Source organism: Pogoniulus pusillus, chromosome 6, assembly GCF_015220805.1.
Source record: "Pogoniulus pusillus isolate bPogPus1 chromosome 6, bPogPus1.pri, whole genome shotgun sequence".
In the NCBI taxonomy this organism is placed as follows: domain Eukaryota; kingdom Metazoa; phylum Chordata; class Aves; order Piciformes; family Lybiidae; genus Pogoniulus; species Pogoniulus pusillus.
Genome location: NC_087269.1, coordinates 6,963,399 through 6,981,693, shown reverse-complemented (window position 1 = coordinate 6,981,693; position 18,295 = coordinate 6,963,399). Strand labels below are relative to the sequence as shown.

The window sequence follows — 18,295 nt, the reverse complement described above, 5'->3', positions numbered from 1 at the left end:
TTTGGAGATGACATCAAGCTAGGAGCAGGTGCCAATGTGTTGGAGGGTAGGAGAGTCCTGCAGAGGGACCTTGACAGGCTGGATGAGTGGGCAGAGGCCAATAGGATAAGATATAACAAGGCCAAGTGGAGGGTTCTACATTTTGACCACAACAACCTCAAGCAGTGCTACAGGCTGGGGATAGAATGGCTGGAGAGCATCCAGGCAGAGAAGGACCTGGGGATACTGGTAGAGAGTAGTTGAAGATGAGCCAGCAGTGTGCCCAGGTGGGCAGGAGAACCAATAGAATCCTGGCTTGTATCAGGAACAGTGTGGCCGGTAGGACGAGGGAGGTTATTCTTCCCCTGTACTCAGCACTGGTCAGGCCACACCTTGAGTGCTGTGTCCAGTTCTGGGCTCCTCAATTCAAGAGAGATGTTGAGGTACTGGAACGTGTCCAGAGAAGGGCAATGAAGCTGGTGAGGAGCCTGGAACACAGCCCTGTAAAGAGAGGCTGAGGGAACTGGGGGTGTGAAATCAGAGGATCAGCCACAGGGCTTGGGAAGCAGAAGGATTAGTTACACAGAGAGCAGGTTATGGAGAAAAGTACAGGCACCCGCTGCAACAGAGCCACATCTATGTTTATGTTCTTGTTCAGCCTATAAGTGAAGTAGGCATCACCATTGTTTCCTTATCACATATACAATCTAAGATATAAAATATATAGTCTAAGATGTAAAATCTATAATTCTTCTCAAGAAAATATTTCAGCTTGTCTCTAACTAGCACAGACATTTCTTTTCAGCATAGCAAGAGAGACTACAAGTGAGAATGCCTTTTAAGTTATATATGTTAGAAATTTTTGTACTTCTCAGGGGAAAAAAAAAAAACAAAAAGGCAAACCAGCAGAAGATGAGAACTCTGATAGCAGGTAATGTAACGCAGAAAACCAGATATCTTCTCAAATAGTTTTAATTTGTTTTAGTCACTATGTACCTAAAATGTTAGTGCTGTCCAATGGAAGCCTTCATTTGTGGGCTGTGACTAGTTCCACTGTCCAAGAAAAGAATTTAATCTACCACAGATTACAGTTATTTATTTTTATTGGTGCATCTTGTATTGGACTTGCATTTTAAAAGCCATGTTTAAAAATTGTTGACATCTTTTGCCTTTAAAGTTGCAGAGAATTAGGTCAACATTTCCCTCCATCAAAGACTGAGAAACTCAGAAATGACTTTTGCCTGTAGGACAGGAATGAATGCGTGTTAGTTTAAAGGCCAGTGAAATATAACTCCAAGCAAAACTTTACTGTTGAAAGATTAATTCATCAGAATTGAAATGGAAGAGAATCAAGATGCTAAATTAAAAAGGAAGGCAGATATTCAAATCCTTTTTTTTTCCCCAAAAAATTATTTATTGTTCTTTTATTAAAAAGCTCTAATCTTACAGTCAGTGGTTTGCAGGTGTGGAGCTATCCCTGCAAGGAAGCAAATTTTCTAGTCTTCTTTTCACACCTTTTGTGTTGGAGCATGGAGCAAGCAGTAAATGTTAAACAGCTGTTTTGGAGTATTACTGTGCAACTTTGGGTCCCTCACTGCAAGAAGGATATTGAGGTGCTGGAGCGGGTCCAGAAGAGAGTGACAAAACCGGGGAGGGGGCTGCAGGGAAAGTTTGATAGGGAGAGGCTGAGTGAGCTGGTGGGAGATTTAGAGGGGACCTTATCACTCTACAGCTATCTGAAGGGAAGTTGTAGCAAGGTGGGGAGCAGGCTTTTCTTCCAGGCAACTTGTGACAGGACAAGAGGACATCATCTGAAGCTGTGCCAGGGGAGATTTAGATTGGATATTAGGAAGCACTTTCTCATGGAAGGGGTGGTTCAGGCACTGGAATGGGCTGCCCAGGGAGGTGGTGGAGTTGCCATCCCTGGAGGTGTTTAAGAAAAGATTGGATGTAGCACTTGGTGGCATGGTCATAGTGTTAGGTTGTAGGCTGGACTTCATGATCTCAGAAGTCTTTTGCAGTCTTGGTGATTCTGTGATTTATATTGGGTAGGGTTTTGCATTTGAATTATGGATATTTGCAATTGTAACTTCATGCTAAGTATATTTCTTGTCAGAAAACAAAAAATATTAAAGCTTTTCCTACTTCATCTGAGCAGTCATAGCATGTTAAAAAAATAACCTGTGGGGACTGCATAATTCTTTGCATTTTGAACCACATAAAGCTTTGAAAAAACAATGTAATTAAATTGCTAAACATAAGCCAATTATTGTGAGAGGACAAGGGGGAGTGGTTTTAAATTAAAACAGGGTGGATTTAAACTAGATACAAGGAAGAATTATTAGGTTTTTAACAATAAGGGAATGGTTGTCCAGAGAGGTGGAGAAATACTCCCTGGAAATGTTCATGGTCAGGTTGGACAGGGCTCTGAGTAACCTGATCTAGTTGAAGATGTCCTTGCTTACTGTAGGGGAAGTGGACTGAATGACCTTTAAAGATCCCTTCCAACCTAAACCTGACAGTGCAGGAAAGCTGCAATGAAAGCATTGTCCTGAAGTTTCACCTGTAGTACATTTAATGGCTTCTGCACTCCACCTCTCTTCATGTGTGGCAGGGAAGGATCAGAGAATCCTTTGAGATCATCACTCCCTACGACTGTTCTTGCATTTCACAGACTTGTAGTCATTCAGTTCACCTTTGCTGACAGGAGTCTGACTTTTGCTTCACAGAGAGGAACTGCCTCCTCCACGCTGCCCTAGCACTTACCTGCTATCATTTGACATACTGAAACTATGCTACATCTGTACTGAGAGTGTTCCTTACTCAGATAGAAAGGCTTGTTGATCCCCACTTAGACAGGAGAGAGAAGGTAAATGTGCAGAGATACAGTGAATATTATCCTTAACTCCTGTGTATTTTTAAAGCACATCTATTTAAATAACAATAGTTCAAGTAATCAAGAAATAACTTTTTCCATGTTAATAATCAAGCAGCCACCACATCCCTGAAGTCGTAAGAGAAATACTTATGTTGAAAGGCTTGAGGATTGCATGCTAGAAGACTTCCCACAGCTCCAAATAAGTGTAGAAAATTAATTGGCCAAATCATAGTTGTCTTGCACTTTTTAAGAAGCCCCTGAGAGCAGATCCTTGCTTTGCATATGCTGTGATAAATATAGGTCTGTTGAGGAAAATCATTGAGATCAGTGGAACCTTTGACTCATAGATCATCTCTTTGTTTTCTTTTGTCTCCCAATTAAGGAGGTAGTTGTTTTTTTCCTTGGTAAATAAATTTCAATTAGTGAAATTCCAGCTGTCTCATACATTATGGTGGTGTAAATTTAAAAGCATTTAGCAGATGCCCATATAAAAATCCATTAACACATAGCAGGTTCCCTGACATTTTAAACCAATATATTTCCAGCTGGAACAAATAACAGAAAACAACGCCACATTCTTGAAAAATTTATGGCTTCTCTAATGCAGGTAAAGAATTCCTATGCAGAAAGGGGGATATTGGGGAAGAATATGAAAATGTGTTATGTTTTCAGTGTTGTGCAAGTCATGAATGCATTTTGTTGTGTTCATTTCCTCTTTGTACAAGCTGTGTAAGGCTGCATATGAAAACAAGGAGCTAATTAAAACTCCTGGTAAAAGCCAATTCAGTCTCTCAGTTCTTACTCAGTATTTATCACTCATAATGTCATGTGAAGGTCTCTAAAAATTAGCAGTCAGAAATTCTGATAATTTACTTCTCTCTAAGAATTTTAATCTGATACAATTATTAACACAACTTTAAGACTGCCATAAAAAGGTTATTAGTAGTTCAGTACTTAAAATCCTACCAGTAAAGTCAATCTTGGGGAGGAAGCAAAGGAATGAAGAAGATGACCTTGACTTGCCTGAAGCTTGCAATATTCACTTTGGAAATGGGCCATACTAGACAAAAGCAGGTAAAAGATACTCACAGAATACCAATATGCTCAGAAACTACCAGGGAAGAGTAAGGAAATAATCTTCTGGAAGCCTGTTCAGTCTGACAAAGTAATCATTGCAATATGGACCTTTTTAGATGCCTATTTTAACTTTCCTATATTAAAAAAAAATGTTTTCTTTAGGAGAAGAGGGAAACTGAATGCTATATGGAAAACAATCTTATTGTCCTTTTGGTTTCTTTCTTAGTATTTATTGTGGTAGGAATAGTAAAGCTGGCTTTTCATCTCTGTTGTGGAAATTCACCATTATGCAGAGTGCTAACACGAGGCCCATGTTCCATTTCAATCTATCTAAGCCTCTAAAGTGCAATTTAAATGATGCATAGTGCTTGTGATCACATCCATAGGAAAAGGATGAATTCTTAACGTAAAATATTTTGTAAAGTGGTATCTGTGTAAGGTTCTTGAATGATTTTCTGTGTTTCACTGTGTTTAAGTTATAGCACTGTCAGTGTCTTCAAATAACCAAGGCAAATTCAAATTTAGTCTGTTGGTTTGAAGGCAGATTCCAACAATTTACTGACAGTGATTTTCCTTTAAAAGATGTCTAACCACATGCAGTTACAATGGCATTCCAGTAGCATGCTCATCTATTTTAAGGATTTAACTGCAAAGGTAAATCATGGCGTAAGGCAGATATATACAGAACTGTGTCTTCAGAAAGCCAGTGACTGCAGGACTGCTAAAAAGCTGTTAAGCACATTGCTTCCTTGAATGAGGGTGAGGGTTGTCAGATCAAAGCAAATTAAAGAAGCTAAGAGTGGCTCAAAGTTTGCACCCAGCCCAAGTGGCTGCCCAGAAGACCCTCCCATTCTTGTGCTGCTGAAGTGCTGTGCTTCCCTTTGACTGTGTCTTTGCCACAATCTTGTACTTGGCTGTCCTCTCTGGTGTAAATTAGAATAGATGAAAGCTGTCGAGCCAAGCTGGTGATGGAGGCTAATTTGATGTGATATAATTGATGAACTCTAAATCGTCCCACTCCTCTCTCTTGAAACAGTCTGACTGGAGCTCAAAATGCCAGAGTACTTTGATTTACACTCTCTGTCACCTTTATATTGAAAGTCTCACTGAAGGATTAACTTCTTCATAGTGATTTTTTTTTTCTTCCCTGACCTGCAGTGTATGTACACAGAGAGAGGCTTGTGCAATCCCTTGTAGGACTGCTACAGGGAGAATCAAACTCCCTTGTCTGCAGCTGGATTATGCACAAAGTTGCTATTGGGAGAGAGAGCTACAACCCAAATTCTGCTGCAGATATTGCCCAAGATGGTCTTGTGGAATTAGGGTGGTACTACTTGTACCAGAACTGAGTTATAAACTGTAGGTCTTTAATGTTTAGAAGTCCTCTGTTGCTGAAATTCTGATGTATCTTAAATATTTTTTGAGTTTATACAGCTTCTAGTCCCCTCAGTAGCCATACTTTACTAGGTGGTAGTAGTTCAACTCTGAAAATACTGTGAACTTCAGACTTCATTATCTTAGAATTTTCCTGCTATTCATACTTTCCTGTTCAAGATACCTGAACTAAAAGAAAACAACTGTCTCAGTATCTTGATTCCTTTGAAAAGTAAGGGACAGTCTGTGGCACTGCTTTCTGAGGTCTCTAACAGGAGTGGAAAGCTTTGCCATCAACTTATTGCTTGAGTAGTAACGGTCATCCACCATTAAAAGGTTTAACATCTCACATCTCCTAAATCAAACTTAGAAACAGCACAACTGAAGGACTGCTGATTTAATTCACATCGTTGCTCTGATCAGATAGCTGAGCTGCATCTGTTTCAAAGCCATTCACTCTCCTGCATAAAGCAAGCTGGCTGTGACCACTTGCTTGCACTGTGTGTCAGTTCCTGCCGACCTGAACGCCGCCCAGTATGCTGACCAAAGCTGTCAAGTATGAGCTATTTCTTTCAGCAAGCATGTAGATTTCAGGTTGCTATTCTAGTTTTCTGACACACATGGACAGGATTAGTAATAAGAATATGCCTATGACATAGCTGAGGGATGGAATGACTTCCAGAGGGACCTGGATGAGTTTGAGAAGTGGGGCTGCGTGAGCATCGTTAGGGTCGATAAGGCCAAGTGCCCTTGGGTCAGGGCAGTCCCTGATGTCAATACCTTGTGCAAGATGATTGGGTTGAACATGGCCAGCAGGTAAAGAGGTGATTCTTTACTCCATTCTGGTGAGACTTCCTTCACCTGAGCAAGGTCTGTGTCCAGCTCTGGAGCCCTCAGCATGAAAAGCAGATGAATCTGCTAGGGCAGGGTCAGAGAAAGACAGAAAAGTGATCTTAGGGCTAGAGCAATTCTATTGTGAAGAAAGCTGGAGTTGTTCCAGCCTGGAAAAGAGAAGCATCCAGAGAGGCCTTATTGTGGCCTTTCAGTTCTGAAAGGTGCCTGTGAGAAAGATGGAGACAAGTTTTTTAGCAGGACCTCTTGTGACAGGACAAGGGGCAGTGGTTTTAAACAAAAGGAGGGTAGACTGACTATGTATAAGGAATAAATATTTTACGATGAGAGTGATGACACATTTCCCAGAGCAGTGGAAACATTCATGATCAGGCTGGTCAGGGCTCTGAACAACCTGCTGTCATTAAAGATGTACCTGCTTGCTGCAGGGAGCACAGACTAGATGACTTTAGAAGGGTCTTTCCACCTCAAACCATTTTAAGTGCATTCTCAGTGACCAAATGCTTTTTTCACACTTCCTGATTCCTTGCAACAGGAACAGTGTGGCCAGCAGGACCAGGGAAGTCATTCTTGCCCTGTACTCAGCACTGGTCAGGCCACACCTTGAGTACTGTGTCCAGTTCTGGGCACCTCAGTTTAAGAATGATGTTCAGGTGCTCAAAAGTGTCCAGAGAAGGGCAATGACACTGGTGAGGGGCTTGGAGTGCAGCCCTGTGAGGAGAGGCTGAGGGAGCTGGGGGTGTTCAGCCTGGAGAAGAGGAGGCTCAGGGCAGACCTCATTGCTCTCTACAGCTACCTGAAGGGAGGTTGTAGCCAGATGGGGTTGGTCTCTTCTTCCAGGCAACCAGTGACAGAACAAGAGGATGCAGTCTCAAATTGTGCCAGGGGATGTTCAGGCTGGATGTTAGGAAGTTCTTCACTGAGATAGTGATTGGCATTGGAATGGGCTGCCCAGGGAGGTGGTGGAGTCACTATCCCTGGAGGTGTTTAAAAAGAGACTGGATTGATGTGCTTAGTGTCATGGCTTAGTTGATTAGATGGTGTTGGGTGATAGGTTGGACTTGATGATCTCAAAGATCTTTTTCCAACTTGTTTTTTTTTCCTGTGATTCTGTAATTCTGGATATATCTTAAAACTATAGCTTTACTAACGATTCATATTTGTGATGTTGATGTGAAAACTACCAGAGTTTAGGGCTTCACCTGGATGGAGCACTTGAAAGTTTAAAAACTAACAGTGGCAGGATGAGGCTCTTATTTTTATTGAAAAGTAAGCCAGGTGAATCATTGGCACAGGTTGCCCGAGGAGGTTGTGGCTGCTCCCTCCTTGGAGGTGTTCAAGGCCAGGTTGGATGAGGCCTTAAGTGGCCTGTTCTAGCGGGAGGTGTCCCTGCCTATGGAACTAGATGATCTTTGAGGTCCCTTCCAACCTAAATCATTCTATGATTCTATAACTGAGCAACACAAGCTCAATTTGTGTGAGGACTGTCTAGAGACGCTCACCCAAGGCAGCAGCAGAAAGTAGTGTGGAGTGTCCATTCAGTAAGGTCATTTATTTCATTACAGTGAGGATCCTTTTAGATCAGGGCATTTCCATGCTGATATAGGCAGGATTACTGGTAAGTGTATCTCTTTTTTGTTTCCTTTGCAAGGCAGTGAAAATGATGGCTATTTTGCTTAATGCTTTCAGAATTAAAGCTTAAAAGTATTTAAAAGTCATCAGTCAGTCATAATATATCACCAGTTTACCTTCCTTAATGGTAGAGTCATTTGTGCTTAAAGTAGCTTCTAATGTACCACTTCAGAATAGTTGTGTAATTGGAAATGATGCTGCACTTGAAATGTTTCATTTGCATTGTCACTTATCAGTGTACCAGTAATAGCAAATAAGAGATGGTTTGAAAGAATTAGAGGTAGTAAGGAAGGCAAACTTCAGTCCAGTTTTCCTACTCAGTATTTTTATGTCACTTTTTTTTGTTATTGTTGTTATTTCATATATTGCATTTTTTTTTAACTAGAAAGAAAATTGTAGAGAAAAATACCAAACAAGCTGAGATTCAATGTAACATGGAAGAAAAATCTTAAGAATTTGAGCATCTGAAGTCACTGCATGGTTTAAGGTGCAGAAGCTTCTGGTCTTTCTAAATTGGTGTAGCTTAAGTTCAATCATTTTAATTTGGACTGTATGTTTTCATGTCAGTTCACATAGAAAACAAATTGAGTGCCTTTTTGTTCTCTTGTAAGCTGAAAAATGCGTTGATCTTATTTAAGCATTGCTAATTTAAATAGCCTTGTCCTGCACTTGAACCACTCTATACAAAAAAAAAAAGGTAACACTATGTACACCCTCTCTTTCTGACTTTGCCTATACTAGGAAAAGTCTATCTTAAAAAGTGCCTTTTTAAGGTCTCTTTATTTTACTCTTCACCTACAGTGAAAAGAGGTAAAATATCAAACAGTAATGTAGAAAGCTGAATTGGAGAATGCTTGATAAATATCAAATTGTACCAAGCCAAACTAATTTATTGCTGCCACAAGCTTGCAGATCTTTCAGATAAAAAAAGAATTGGATGTAAAACTGTATTCTTGGAGTAATTATTGTTTTAAATTGTTCAATATGAAAAGTACATCATGAAATACATATGTACAAGTACATGTGAAAAGTACAGTATGAAAAGTACAATATGAAAGTTGTACATCAATTTGGCTTCTGCTGGGATCTGGTTCTGGTGTTGATTTAAGAGGTGGACTGTGCTTATTGAAATGAGAGACTACAAGCAAAATGTAGGGCAGAATTATAATCTGTACAAAAGAAGATGAGGAAATATGAGAGAGTTGCTTGAAAAGCTGTGGTTACCCAGTTCTGTAATTGGCAAATACATGATCCTTCACTGAGGGATAAATAACTATCTGCAAATAAAGGTGAAGGGAAATGGGCAAGGAGCTTTGTGCCAGTTTGAGCCTAGCTGGGAGATTTTAGTGAGAGGAATTAGATTATAAGAATGCAAGAGTATTAAAATAAATGAGTTGGAATGATCATGAATGAGACATTAATGTAAGTCATCATACTGGCATAATATTAACAAAAATATCTGTAAGACCCACAAAATTACCCCCTTTGTGTAAGGTGTGGCCTCCACTTTTTAACAAGTGTGCAGCATGTGGAGCGTATGGAGGGGAGGACTGAAGATCGGAGCAGTAGTGGCAAGATGATGCTTAATGTAACAAGATGATACTTAACAAGATGATACTATAACATACGTAACTGCTGAGGTTACATGGAAACTTCATTATGAAGAACTCCTGTAAAGGAGTTTTCCTCACTTGTAGACAGGGAATGCTCTCCACTGTAGACAGGAGAAGAGGCAATTTGCTTAAATGTCAGCATGGAGATTTCATTTAGATTTTTGAAAAGACCTTTTCAGCATTCACTTTCTGAACTTGTGGAGTGAGTGTAGAACTTCCATCACTGGAGCCTTTCTATGAAATTTACACAGCTGGTAGCAGGATCGTAGTCACACTGCAACCTGCCTTTATGTGGGACTTAAAGACATTTATGTAGGCACAGAGGTGGGCAAAGTAACCTCAGGTAATGGTGGAATGAGAGATTTTGTTTAAAAAAATAATACTGTTTATTAATTTTGATATTTGGGAGTCTTATTACCAGCCACAATTTTAATAATAATAGAATCATAGAATCAACCAGGTTGGAAGAGACCTCCAACATCACCCAGTCCAACCTATCACCCAGCCCTAGCCAATCAACTAGACCATGGCACTAAGTGCCTCATCCAGGCTTTTCTTGAACACCTCCAGGGACAGCAACTCCATCACTCCCCTGGGATGCCCATTCCAATGACAAATCACTCTTTCTGGGAAGAACTTCCTCCTGACATCCAGTCTAAACCTCCCCAGCACAACTTGAGACAATGTCCTCTTGTTGTGTTGCTGGTTGCCTGGGAGAAGAGACCAACCCCCACCTGGCTACAGCCTCCCTTCAGGTAGTTGTAGACAGCAATAAGTCACCCCTGAGCCTCCTCTTCTCCAGGATGAACAACCCCAGCTCTTTCAGCCTCTCCTCACAGGGCTGTGTTCCAGGCTCCTCACCAGCTTTGTCACCCTTCTCTGGACACATTCTTTGAAACAGCCATGAAAATATTACACAGATGGAAACAGAGGATCTAGAACATTTGACAAGTAGCTAGCAATAACACAAATGTTGAGCCATTAGCACTGGAAGAGAGGTTCTTGCGGTCAATTATACTTCTTGCCCACTAGAGAGACTCGAGAAATTCCTTTCTGCTCAAGGCAGAAGCACTTGGAATTAGAGAATTTTACAGAGTTTTGCTAAGAGGCTTTTGAGCTATTTACTTACAAAAACTGTCTCTCTGGATTCCCAGGGTTAATCACTGTTTCCATACAGTACCCAAACACTTGCAGGGAGTTCTGTAGGTGTTGTCTTAACCTTCTAGTCTTCCCAGGCATTAACAGGGTACTGGGAGAGAGGCAGATGATCTCTGACCTGATCCTGGTTCCTCTTGGACTCCAGGTTCGGCATGGAGCTTTGCAGAGGGGCAGGCAAGATATCTTGTGGCACGATGTCATGCTGGCTAAGCGAGCCTATGACATGAGGCACTTAAATCCTTTTCCAGGCAAACTCAAGGCAGGTAGACAAACCCAAAACATCAGTGCTTGTCATTAAGTAGCAGAGCTAGTTTATAGCTTAGCAGAACATGGCAGGATGCAACATCAGAGAGCAATGAGACAGAAGCTCATTGAGGCAGAGCACAGTAAAGGACAAGCATGTTGTGTTTACCTGCTTATCTCTTTTTATCAATATAGCCTGAGGCTAATGGGTCATTTGCCACAGATTAGCCAATCAGAATGGCACTTAGCCAAACTTAACCATATTAGATGAAGTCAGGGCTTGCTTTTACCATTTTTAGGGCAGAACAAAAAACAAGTTAGTTAGAAGGGGACATAGAGGAGACTTGGAGGCTTCAGGCCTTTAGTTTTCTTTTCCCACCTTTGCTTCCCCCAACAACAGGAGAGGGGGAGAGCAGAAAACATGTCTTTGGAAGCCAGGACATGTTTAGGCCTATTTTGGCCTTCCATAACACATCACAAGGTCCCTGTACTCAGTTTCTTATCCGTATTTATTGTCACCAAAGCAATCTGAATTGCTATAGGAACAGCCTAAAGATTTCAGAAGTAGGAATTACCAGCTTGACACCTGTTGTCTGAGGTAAGTAACAAAAGCAGGTTTAAACAGTTGTGGTAATAAGAAATAATATTCTTGATGGTTTATTTCAAAAGCAGTAGCTTAATAGCTTCAACAGGCTGCACTGAGACTTTGTTACTGTAAGGTAGTTTCATACTGTGTCTGTTCCACTTATAAAGATGACACTTAGGTTTCAAGTACCACACGATCAGTGTTAGTAATTCTGTAGAAGAGATTTTGAAAAGTGTTATTTGTATTGAGACTATTGTAAAAGGAAGAGTTCCAAGGAGTAGTTAGCATAATATGATTCTTGAATCTCTCTTTCATATTCTGCAATAATTAATTTTAACACATTTTAATATATTCATTTGTCATTAACTGTCCTTGGGCAAATAGACTAGAATGTCTTACATGGAAACACTTTAACATATGATTAGTAGATCTGTCTCTCTTTTTTTTCTCTGTACACAGAATTAATTTGCAAAGTATTTTTAGAAGTTGCCTGTGAATTTCTGTAAGCTTGGCTCAGCTAGCTACCAGCAAAATAATCCACAGTTTGCTGAAAGGACTTTTGAAGCCCACTTGATTAGGAAGAAGAGGGCAATTCTGAGGTTAGGAAGGACTAATGAAAGGCTGAAGTGCCTCTGGAGGAACCTTCACAACGTTTATGATCACAAAACTATGTAAATATGCAGCATGGATTCATAGTGATCTAAGTATAAAAGATGATAGGATTACATTTTGTTTAGCACTTTTTAAAGCAGTGAATTGAAGTTTGAGCTTATTACTGATTCTTATTACCCCCCCCCCGACCCCCCCCCCCCAAAAAAAAAAAAAAAAAGACCAACCTTCCTTTGCTACATTAATTAATTAGGGTCGGAGTGGCTGGAGAGCAGCCAGACAGAGAGGGATCTGGGGGTACTGATTGATACCCGCCTGAACATGAGCCAGCAGTGTGCCCAGGTGGCCAAGTGAACCAGTGGCATCCTGGCCTGCATCAGGAATGGTGTGGTCAGCAGGAGCAGGGAGGTCATTCTGCCCCTGTACTCTGCACTGGTTAGACCACACCTTGAGTATTGTGTTCAGTTCTGGGCTCCCCAGTTTAAAAGGGACGTTGAGATGCTTGAGCGTGTCCAGAGAAGGGCGACGAGGCTGGTGAGAGGCCTTGAGCACAGCCCTATGAGGAGAGGCTGAGGGAGCTGGGATTGGTTAGCCTGGAGAAGAGGAGGCTCAGGGGAGACCTTATTGCTGTCTACAGCTACCTGAGGGGTGGTTGTGGCCAGGAGGAGGTTGCTCTCTTCTCTCAGGTGGCCAGCGCCAGAACAAGAGGACACAGCCTTAGGCTGTGCCAGGGGAGATTTAGGCTGGAGGTGAGGAGAAAGTTCTTCACTGAGAGAGTCATTGGACACTGGAATGGGCTGCCCGGGGAGGTGGTGGAGTCGCCGTCCCTGGGGCACTTTAAGGCAAGATTGGACGTGGCACTTGGTGCCATGGTCTAGCCTTGAGCTCTGTGGTAAAGGGTTGGACTTGATGATCTGTGAGGTCTCTTCCAACCCTGATGATACTATGATACTATGATAATTTCTGGGGAGAACTCTGAAGGATTGATTTCAACTTTACTGTAACATGAGGCTCTGTAAATTGCTGTCTAATAAGCATAAACCAGGGTTGCTATTTCCATTACAATAAGAAGCCCTTCATACTCGTGAGTGGTTGAGATATGTGGATTCTATTCCGGAATCAAAAAGGTCCAAAACCTGAAGTCACAGCAGATTCACATTTTGCTCTTTGCTTGCTAATGTGCAATACATTAAATGTCTGTTCCTTGGATCTAGCAGCAAAATGACCTTTTCAGGGCTCATCTTTTTTTTTTTTCTCGTTTTTGATTTGTTCAAGGGAAATTACAGGCGACTGGTATTTGGTTTCCAAAAGGGATACATAAAAACTTGACCTTTTGGAACTGTTATTTTTTGGGATGTGTACACTGTATTTTAAGTATGTCTTAGCTGTTGTTTGCTGGACTATGTCTAGTTTAAATAACCCTTCATTTTATTCAGTATTAAGCTGGGACAAGAAGTATTACTCCTCTCATTTTTTTTTCCATGACAGACCTTTGCTCACACCTGAGAGCACTTTTTCTTTAGAGAATTTTAAAAGAAAGTGGCATGGAATTGGCTCTGATATCTTTAGGAAGTTTCAGTGGAGTCTGCAGTGAAAATAGCATGTTATACTATGTCTCTCATTGTAACGTCTCATTGCCTACTTGAATGCACTCTTGCATCAGGGCACTTTCCACTTAAAGTGGGAAATGAGGCACAGGGAAATCAAGCAACCAGGATTATTTAGGAAGTTCATAATGGAGAGAATGAATGAATTCAGATTGTCAGAATACTGTCAGAAATATGATTATTTCTGCTGCTTGGTTTCCCAAGCTGGCTTTTGTCAATCTCTTAAAATTGCCATATCTCTTGCAAGCATGGAACGCTGAGCCTATTTCAGATTAAAACCCAACTCCTGGTTTAATGACTGTGATATGCCTTTCCTGTGAAATCAGCTGATTTTTGGAAATGATCTATCATCAAATAGGTTATTTGACATGCAAATCAGCAATAGCTTTCCTTTCCAGCTATGTAAATAGCTAATTTAATTTGGAGACATTTTTAACACCAGAACTTTTAATGAGAGGAGTTACAAAGAAGGCAATCTTTGTCATGTGTAAATTGAAGCAAATAATCAGAGCTTCATTGAAATTTCACTGTCATTGAATCTGAGAATGAAACTACTTTTAAAATGCTCCAAATAATGTAGGCCTTAAAAATTAAGCTTGTCAATACACTTGTACCTAATGAAACTTAACTGATTTCAAGATCTGTTATAATCTTACCTACTAAGATAAATTCTCACTGAATTGCATAGTCCTATGCTGAGGAAGTAATGGTTGAGATTTCCCATAGTTTTAAGTGAGTGTTTAGACATGTGCTTAGTTCTGATTATTATAAACTGAAAGTCTGATTAAAATATTCACATATTGCATGCTAATGCCTATTTATTCTTTGTCTGCTAGTAAATATTCATAATTAGTGAATAAGCATGATATGGATCTTTTTGGGGTATAATTTCTAGATGCAATCTTTATAAAGCATCATAGAATCAGTCGGGGTTGGAAGGAACTACTAAGATCCTCTAGTTCCAACTCCCCTGCCATGGGCAGAGACACCTCGCACTACTTCAGGCTGTCTAGAGCCTCATCCAGACTGGCCTTAAACACCTCCAGGGGTGGGGCTTCCACCACCTCCCTGGGCAACCTATTCCAGTGTCTCACCACCCTCATGCTGAAGAACTTTTTCCTAACATCCAGTCTGAATCTACCCATTTCTAGCTTTGTTCTGTGTGTATATATACACACATGATGTAGTATCTTTTTATTTATATATATATATATATATATATATGTACAATGTTAGTAACACCAACAAGTTTTTCACTTTTCACCATCCCATGTTTATTCTAATTCAGCTATGGTGAATCTGTGGGGTTTGGTTCTCTTAAAAATTGCTTTGATTGCTGAGGGAAAAAAAGGTAAGGAAGAGTTTTGCTTCTCTTGGAACACAACTGTTCAGAGTGTTTCCCCATTTCTTGGCCTATACATGAATTATAGGAATTTCCCCATACTCTTGGGGGCTACCTGATAACACCATGTGACACCTGAATGCCACCTGCCATGTGAGACTCTAACCCACAGGATTTTCTATAATTGGAATTTTGCCTTTATTTTGATGGGACAGTTGCAGACAGTAGCAGTTATTGAGCTTTTCCAGCCAGCAGCACTGATTTCAAACACCATAGTATCTGCCTTCATTTCTCCTTGTTGCGTTTGTTTTTCTCTGCTCTGTCTTACAGGGAGCTTCAAAATGCTGAACAAAAAGAAGTAGTATTTTGAATAGAGCACTTTTCTTTGATGTGCAAGTGCTCAGCTTGCCAAACTTAGCAGCACTTTATGCGCAGCTGAACATCTTAAAGTTTTCAGTTGTGCTTGCAGAGCTTATTGATAATCTTTGCCAGCACTCTTCTCAAACTTAAAGTATCAAAATTACAGTGACTACCTTGTGAATGAAAAGCTTTTACCAAGTGTATGTCCAGGAGCAGAGCTGAAGAAAACGGCTAGCCTTGAAAAAACAAAGAGAATGTCAAATATATGCTCCTTCATAGTCTGTGTCAAGTAAATATATTAAATAATTGTGCATTTGGAGCATAGGCTATTCTGCTAATTTAAGTACTTTCCCCAAGCAATTCTATCTGTTTAAAACAATGTTTTGTTTCCCATTAAAAAGTAAGCATTTGCCAATAGCTCTGTAGAGTTGTGATACTGTAATGAGTTCCATATGGCAGAACTGCTCTAATAACATTGTTTTCTTTAATTTTTGTTATTTTAGGAAAGAAATTAGCTAGATATAATAATTTTAGCATGTAATGACTCAGTATCTTACGTTTGTAAGTCTCATGATCTTCGTCAAGTTGCTGGTAAGACCGAAGAGTCGCAGTAGTTCATTCTGGATGTCACATGTATGAGTATATATGCCCAGGGGAGTGGTGGAGTCACCATCCCTGGAGGTGTTCAAGAAAAGACTGGATGAGGCACTTGGTGCCATGGTCTGGTTGATTGGATAGGGCTGGGTGCTAGGTTGGACTAGATGGTCTTGGAGGTCTCTTCCAACCTGGTTGATTCTATGATTCTGTGTTCTATTAATGCAAATAAGTGCCTATAGAGACCACCAGTTTAACTTTTAAATGAAGGTATAAAAATGTGAGGTTCATCCATCTAGGTTGATACTAGGCTTTTATTTATTCTATATATACCATGCCATTTCATCCTCGCAGACATCAGATGAGAGAAGAGAAGACTGATGAGGTCACCTTGCAATGTTTATAAACATGTGAAGGGCAAGCGTCAGGATGGAGCCAAGCTCTGCTCAGTGATGTCCAGTGGTAGAACAAGGAGTAGTGAGTGCCAGCTGGAGCAGGGGAGGTTCCACACGAACATAAGGAAAAACTTTTTTCCCTGTAAGGTTGGCAAAACGCTGAAACAGGCTGTCCAGAGAGGTTCTGGGGTCCCCTTCTCTGGAGAGACATTCAAAACCTTCCTGGATGTGTTCCTCTGTGATCTACTCTAGGTGCTCCTGCTCTAGCAGGGGATTGGGCTCAGCGATCATTTACAATCCCTTCTAACTCCTGATGTTCTGTGATTCTGTAATTATCCTTTTGGTAGGATATGCTGGAAACCTGTTTGCATGTGTGCTTACTGACAAATGTACTACATGGTTACAAAAAAACCAGGCCTTAATGATGTCCTGAGCATGCACTGGGAGGCTACTGTTTTAATTTTAACATTCTGATACTTCTTCAGATTGATATAAACAATCTGATAGTGCAAGTCAGGGGAAATACACATAGAAAGTATTACAAAATGAGCTTGCTTCTTTTTAGCAGCCCTTAAATCAAGAGTGTTTATTAGTAAGCTGCCAGCAAGTATTTGCTTGGATACCTTTTGTTATTTTAAAGGCTTTTATGAACAGTACATCACAGTGCTAATGTCATTTGCATTCAAATACCAGATTCTAATGTTTTAAGCTTTCCAGAGATATAATGAGAAAAATACTAAGAAAATGAAGGATCTAAATTTCCTAATAAGATATTTTTGGAAGTATTTTGTCTCTTTGAGATGCCATGATGTCCTGTTCAGTTGAAGGAGCACACAACTTTAATTGCACAACTTACTCACTTTAAATATTTAAGAATGCTTTTATTAGCTCACTGAACCAATGAAGTAAGAGCTGTCATATCTAGTGGTGGTCATTTTTATTCATCATGGATTGATAAGTATTATAATTACAGACTGAGGAAGAAATATGAGTTAGCTTGGTCATTTTGCCTAGGACTTTTGTGTGCACTGGGATGATTGGAAGAGATTATCTGAGCTCTCTGAGCATAGCTGATCACATTCAAGTACGCTGATACAAGCTTCCCAATCCTCAATGCCTTATTCTTTATATACAAGAAACTTCAGGAAAGATACTGCATACAATTGTGTGTCTTGACACTCTTAGTTCCAGCTGACTTAGTAGTGAAGTACTAAAATTTGAAGACTGAGTGGACTTGTTCTTGGCAGGTTTTCTAATGCATGCATTGTCAGTGGAATGAGACTTCAACTGCTTTTAGCAACCATTTTTCATTTTTACTTACAATCCGCACAAAAAGTCAAGTTATTTAGAGTGAACAGTCAGTTAGGAAGGATTTCATTTGAAGGTTTCATCAGAGTTCAGGCTGAATGAGCATTTGTAGACAACATAAACTCTCTGGGCTCTATTCTCAAGTAAATATAGATGACGATAATTTGTTATCACTTTCTCCCTTTACTATTACAGTTACGATGCCTTGCATGCTATTTACATTGTTGTGTTTTAATGGGAGATATAGTGGAGCAGACTAATATCTGGTGCATTTTTCAATGTTTTTTTTAAAACATCATTTTTTCCTCATCAGCAACTTATGCGGGAGCGACAGCAGATGGCCAGCCGCCCCTTTGCTTCTGTCGATGTAGCACTGGAAGTAGGAGCTGAGCAAACAGACTTTCTACGAGGGCCATTAGAGGTAGGAACAGTGGTGCTGACAAGGGACCATTGTGATTTGCATATTTATGTTGCTAGTCTCATCTGCATCTGCTTTTGAAACCAAGCAGCATCTGATTACCTGGAGCTGACAAGTCTTAGCTACGTATGTTATGCCATTTTCGAGGTGCAGAGTTTTAATGGCTTGACGTGAGCTGTAACAAAAGCCACTGGAGAATCTATTAGCCTGGGCTGGAGTGACAGCCAGCTCACCTGGCAGTCCTCTCCTGATGCATGCGAGCTGAAGGAA

At 40.4% G+C, this 18,295-nt stretch overlaps 1 protein-coding gene across 10 annotated transcripts in view; it reads left to right on the top strand.

Annotated features, from left to right (window-relative positions):
* ATRNL1 (attractin like 1) overlaps positions 1–18,295 on the top strand; it is a 624,604-nt gene that overhangs the window by 445,232 nt on the left and 161,077 nt on the right. For 7 of the 10 annotated variants that reach the window (XR_010302493.1, XR_010302494.1, XM_064144310.1 and 4 more), the window contains one exon: positions 17,921–18,028. The exons of 2 other annotated variants lie outside the window; for them this stretch is intronic. Coding sequence is in view for 6 of the 8 variants with exons in the window: in XM_064144310.1 (XP_064000380.1) it covers positions 17,921–18,028 (108 nt within the window). In the remaining 2 variants the exon portion in view is untranslated. Of the gene's footprint in view, positions 1–17,920; positions 18,058–18,295 lie in introns of those variants that run through there. One more of the 10 variants, XM_064144318.1, reaches the window with a different exon arrangement.